Consider the following 6,484-nt stretch of genomic DNA (forward strand, 5'->3'; position numbering starts at 1 on the left):
ATAAGTGTTGCAACATCACCTTCTGATATAAGATTTATAAAATGAAGTTAATTTGATCTGTGATCAAAGGTTGATCCTAGAAGAAATGTATCGCACACAGTGATTGGTTACTGTAGTCAAGTGATCTTCCCAGCATACATAGTGCTAATAAAAATATGTCCGCTACCAGCAGCAAATGTTGGTGTAATTTCATCACCCAGGAAAATCTTCTCAGGCTTTCAGCCGAGTTTGCCATCTCGCATTTCGGCTGCTAAACTAACTTCAAATAGTTTGAACAGCCAAAACTTAGGGATCAGAATAAACCTAGATTTGAACATAGATCACGGGCTAAACCATGTTAATGCAACACTTTCCTACGTGATTTTCAATTAACTCTTGTTGAGATCAGATCAAAAATTTAGTGCAATGCGCCCTATGAACCATAAAAGCCCTGTATAACACTGCAAAGGGATTTGGGTGAAGTTCTAGTTCGGTTTGAACTAGTTCAGACCAAACCAAACTTTTTGAAAAAGTTCAGTGAACTGGACAAACTTTTCAAAAGTTTGCTCATCACTACTCATCAAGGCAACCCATATGTAATTGGAAGATGGCACAGCAATCAGCTGATCTCAATGGTTCTAGCTTCTCTACCTCCTGGTGATCAGCATGGGACATGTTGCATTATATGGTTATTTAAACAAATAGTCAAATCCTCTATTTCCCTAAGTAGGGGACCCTTCTATAAAAGCTATGTGCCCTAAAAGAGTATATGAACAAGGGGTGACTCCACGAGGCATCCCCACTAAAAGCTATGGACACATCTGAACATTTTTTTTGCATTGAATGTACCTTTACAAATTAAAGAGATATTTGCAATTGTTTTTCTTTATATTAAAAGTTTCTCTGCTTGGCTTCTACAGTTTGCATGTGATAGAATACAATGCAAGGTGCTTAATCCTATACTGTCTTCATAGCCCCAATCACTTTTGTAAATCTAAGCTCAAATCTAAAAATGCTAATAAAGTACAAATAAATCAAATAGTATTTGAGTTTAGATTAACTTTCAGGAGAGGCGCTACAGACAGGGATGACTGCGGACAGAGCGAGATTGAGCGCCATGTATTCCATTGTATTACATCCAAAGTGTAGAAGCCAAATAGAGGAATTTTTTTTTAACAAGAACCAATTGCAAATTGCTTTTATCTTTAAATGTAAACGCAATGCTGAAAAAAGTGTTCAATTGCCTTTACGTTTTGCTAGCAGTGGTTGAAATCACAATTTATTATTAATAATATTAATATTAACCTACCAATAGCATGTGCCTACAATTTAAAGCCTTTGCCCAAGAGCTGCTAGTAGGGAAACATGCAATGGATATGATGGCTTGAATTTAATAATTCTTCAATAGGTAACTCATTTCATCCCCTCCATTGATGGTACATACAGATATGGCTGCATACATGTTATTTGTATAGCAAAATATTGTCTACAGCTGGCTTCTTTTTCATATTGCACATTCCCTATAGGACATTTTGTACAGATGACATGGACACTAACAATCAGAAACCACCATCATCATCCAATATCTCATCTTCTTTTAAGATATCAAGCATTTCTGATAATCACATAGTGCCATAAATATACCTTTTCCGGCCACCTTTACACCTGGCCAACTTCATTGTGACACGCTTTTTGTCTTGCAGGGGCACAGGCAAACTACCTTTGGCAACAAGATGAACCTCAAGAAGAGCAAACAGTTGACAAAAAAATAGAAACTTTTATGCATGATACGATTGGAATCGTTTCCGATGTTGTGAAGAGCCTGGATTATGGAAAGATTGCAGAGCAGTAAGAAATTTCCCTTAATGGTCGGGAAAATCAATGTAAAGATGAACGTGATTTGTCGCTTAACAATTAGTATAAAATAAGGTCCCAGGTTTTTTTTTTCTGCACTGTAGTTCTGTATCCTTTATGATTGCCTGAAAGCGCTGCGGAATAAGTTGGCGCTATACAAATAACAAGATTTTAGAATTAGCTTTATGCTACAAGTTGCTGTAGGTTTCAACTATAATTTACACCGGTTTCCTTTGTAAACTATAGTTCATCTGACAGGCAGTACGTGGCCATGCGTCCTAGTGTTACACCCCTCACAGTTTTTAAAAAGTGCTGGGGCCCAGCATATACCCCCCAAAAGACATTATTTTTCACTTGTGCCAAAATTGCGACTTTTTGATGTTAGAATTCTGGTGCAAGAGGGGTAATATGTATACTCCATTGTATACAATGAAATCTTTCAATGTTGATGATGATTGATTGGTAGGTAAATATATAAAATTGATGCATGCTAAAAAGCATAAAAAACCCATAAAACCCCCAAATAAAGAACCATAAAATAGCAAAAGCTATAAAAAAGTGTGGGGAAACACGCTGTAGGGGGCCATGCCTGTTGCCTCATCAACCTGCCTTGCGTACTTGCTTCCCATCTCTACGTCTGCCATACAAAACTGATATGGTGGAACAAAAGTATTTTTTACTCTTAGGCCTCTTTTACATGGGCAGATATATTGTTCAAGTTCCCACGATCAGCGGAAATGATTGTCATTCAGTGTAAAAGCAGGCACTGATTGAACGTCAAACAATAACTTGCTGGTTATTCAGTTTCTTCATGCTTAAAAACTGAATGACAGATCTGCCCGTATAAACAGGCAGTCATTCATCTATGAACAACTGCCTGTTTACTGTGAATGGAGGCGGGTGGCCCGAACAATCCCCGGGCCGCTCCACCTCCATTCACTAGCGACGATTTGTAAAAGCACAGGAACAATCATGGCTAAGGCAAAGGATCGGGCATCTGTGCCTAACAGGGCGTCCCGACTATGGTCCTAACTATGGCGGAGTGCCATGCAATTTTTTTTCTCTCTTTTGTTTGGACTTTGTTGTAGAGTTTCAAAGGAAGGAATGCATCTAACTGCATCCAGCCAGTGAACGCACATGTATTTTGTATGTAGTGCAGTTTTTTCTTCTTATTCTGAGCAACAACAGTTTTCTAGAGCCCACTGTATTTTTTTCACCAGTCATCTTAATTGGTGATTTCCTAATTTCTAATATTGATGAATTAATTGGTTAATATTTTTCATTTCCAGATATCAGATTAAAGAGAAGTTGGAAGCTGCAAGAAAAAATGCTAAAAAACTTGAGAAAGCTGTAGAAGGTTACTATGATGAGGTTTATAAGAAAGTCGATGAAAAGCTGGACGAGAATTTCCCAGTATTCAAGAAGCATGTAGTCCCTGCTTTGAAGGAGTTTGATGATGCTTTAGAAACACATATTAAGAACATGGTAAAGGAAACAGTGCCAGTTGTATCCGACTTTCTTTCTGGATTAAGTAAGCAAGCCATAAGTTTCTTTGAAAATGCGGAAAATGTTGCAGCAAAGGGTCGGGACGCACTACGTGCTGAGATAGATAACCTGCGTGTCAAACTGCAACCCTATGCGGATGAAGTCCATAAAGAATATGAGAGATATCACAAGGATTTACAAGGTGAATTACAGAAAGATATGAAGGAGCTGAAGCATGATGTAGAGAAGAATATGGAGAAGATCAAGGAACATGCTCAGCCTCATCTTGATACCTTAAGAAGTAAATTCTCTGATGGCAAAGAACTTCAAGAAGAAGTAGAAAAGCTCTTTCAGCAAATAAAAGACGCTTTCCAAGACATAGAATAAAGATCACTCAAGAGTAAAGGAAGGCAGAAATGTGATTTTGATTTCTAACTCTATTGACTTGCAAATGCAAAATTGAGTTTTCTTCCCTTCATTATGTCTTTATCACATCTTCAGTGTAAAATTTCCACTCAATTCATGATATTAAAGTTTCATCAATGCTTCAATACGGATTCAGAATATGTTTTATTTAGCTTATTAAGTCTGTGGAGACATAAGAAGCAAATGTGGATCTGAAGTACTGATCACTTAAAGGAGTTGTACCACAATTACAAGTTAAACCTTAACCACAGGATAGGGAATAACTTGCTGAGGGGTCTCGCCACTTAGATCCCTGCCAATCTCGAGAACGGGTATCATATGTCCCCCGTTCTCCTCACTGTGGGGTTACTGCACGTCCCATTGTGAGGAGACTGACTGGAGCACTGGTCACGAAAGCACACTAGCACGCCATTCACCTTCAACGGGACCGCGGAGATACCTAAGCGGATGCCCCTCTGGCTATTTCCGTCAGCCCCACTGAAATGAATGGAGCATTGACTGTGCATGCTCGGCCAACGCTCCATTCATTCTGATAAGGGTCAAGACTACAACCCTCTTGACCCATGTCACAGGCCTCTCACTAGCCGAGCCAGAAACCTACTGTACACTAATGGAGGGGAAAAACACCCCGAAACAGCTGTCTGTATATGGCTTTCTGGCTTGGTTTCCTATTCCCAATCATTGTTTTACAGACTCATTAAAAAGTCATACATTGATTTGAAGGAATGCTGCCATTCAATAGGTGACGCTGCAGAGGTATTGTTCCATCTTCCTTATTTGCATTCCTTCTGAGGCCACTGCATTAGGAAAAAGCAGCCCCGTAGTCACAGGCCATAGTCACAGGCCGGGGAGGGACACTGGATTCCAATTCTCGAGATCAGCAGGGGGCTCAATAGTGAGATCCCCAACAATCAGCAAGTTATTCTGTATCCTGTGGATAGAGTTTAACTTATAATTCTGTTACAACCCTTTTAAGGCTAACATATGGAGCCAGAATATGGCATCCAGAGCAGTCTATGGAGTCACATTGTACTAAAGTATGCCTCTAGTTTCAATGTAGGCAGCAAGACGTACAGAAGAGAAGCCATAGCATGCTCCATCAGATACTGTGTCATGGAGAATACACCATTATATTGCAAAAGCAAGTCACCATTTGGGGGTACACAGAGTGCCTAAAATACTACACTATAGTTCTATGGGCACTCTGTGGGCTCTGTACATATGACTCTGCTGTGTACATGGAGCCAATAGTTTGTTAATAAGTATATGCTGAAGCAGAAAATGTTATCCTTTGTACTGCTACATAGCAATACATGAAATAGTCAGAAAAAAAAAGAATAAACATTTCCACCTGTTTTCCCTGTATTAAGTACAAGGTCCCTGGTGAATGAGATATGGAATAGATAAATAAAAATAGTGATCAGAGTTACATTATAAATTAGCATGAATGTGTAGCCCTTCCCCCTCTAAGGGTCAAAAAAGTATTTTCAGAACAAAAACTTTTCCTGATTTTTGGGGGGACCCATTTATATGAGGCATGAACACGTGATCTTGTTGGAAAATACTTCATTCACAGATAGTATAAACAAAGGTGTAATAAAACTTGAGTTGTTAAAAGGGTCTTATTGGACTTCCGTTTTGATGACCTATGCTAAGGATAGGTCATCAATATAAGATCAGCAGGAGTCCGCCGCTTGGGACTTCTGCCTATTGGCTATCTGAAGTGACATACCAGGCACAGCGCCGCCATACATTTCATAGCGACTGTGTCTGGTACTGCAGCTCAGTCCCATTCACTAGTCTGGCACTGAGTTGCTCTTAGGCCCTGTGATCGATGAACGTAATGTCACAGGTGTAATCAGACTGCGGATGGAGGCGGGTGGCCGGAAGAGATCTCTGATGTGCTTCACCTCCATTCACCGAGTGATTATCACTCCTGCATAATGGCACAGGATTAATAGTCATTGGGCTGTCAGCCGCTTATGTACTTAACAGTCTTCCCATCTAAAAGCACCCTTGATTTTCAAATGAATTCAATATGCAATCCATCTAGCTTTCCTGATAATATGCACCATGCTCTGATGAAGTGATCCCGAAGATCAAGCACAATACACAAATACAGGCATCCCCCATTGTATCGGAGTCATGTGACCGCAATGAACGCGTGTCACAGAGGGAGGGGATAGGAGATTATATGGAATCCCAGGACCGATGTCGTCACGGGGAGGAGGTGCCAGCTTGTTAACAATGGTACTACGTATCATAGAAGAGGAGTCTACTCGTCAAGGGTAGATAATATCGCTCGATTTGGACCGCGGTTATAAAGTATTTTACAAAGGGCAGCAATTAAGTTGCAGTTCACGGGGCATCCTGTATATCTATTTCAATATCAATATATAATGATTAGAGATGAGCGAGCACCAAAATGCTCGAGTGCTCGTTACTCGAGTCGAACTTCCCGTGATGCTCGAGGGTTCGTTTCGAGTAACGAACCCCATTAAAGTCAATGGCCGACTCGAGCATTTTTGTATTTCGCCGATGCTCGCTAAGGTTTTCATTTGTGAAAATCTGGGAAATTCACAAAAGTGATGGGAACGACACAGAAACAGATAGGGCAGGTGAAGGGCTACATGTTGGGCTGCATCTCAAGTTCCCAGGTCCCACTATTAAGCCACAAAAGCGGCAAGAGTGCCCCCCCCCCGCACTGTCAGCATAAAGATCGTTCTCCTCTGCCACAGCT

The 6,484-nt window shown here is 40.4% G+C and overlaps 1 protein-coding gene across 2 annotated transcripts in view; it reads left to right on the plus strand.

Moving 5' to 3' along the window:
* The window catches only part of LOC136593132 (apolipoprotein A-I-like), a 61,256-nt gene extending 57,387 nt beyond the window's left edge, over positions 1 to 3,869 (plus strand). For both annotated transcript variants that reach the window (XM_066588646.1, XM_066588645.1), the window contains exons 3-4: positions 1,683 to 1,827; positions 3,123 to 3,869. In XM_066588646.1, coding sequence (XP_066444743.1) covers positions 1,683 to 1,827; positions 3,123 to 3,705 — 728 coding nt within the window. In that variant the 3' untranslated portion in view covers positions 3,706 to 3,869. The remainder of the gene's footprint in view (positions 1 to 1,682; positions 1,828 to 3,122) is intronic.
* Positions 3,870 to 6,484: the final 2,615 nt, after the last annotated feature.

Source organism: Eleutherodactylus coqui, unplaced genomic scaffold (assembly GCF_035609145.1).
Source record: "Eleutherodactylus coqui strain aEleCoq1 unplaced genomic scaffold, aEleCoq1.hap1 HAP1_SCAFFOLD_323, whole genome shotgun sequence".
In the NCBI taxonomy this organism is placed as follows: Eukaryota; Metazoa; Chordata; class Amphibia; order Anura; family Eleutherodactylidae; genus Eleutherodactylus; species Eleutherodactylus coqui.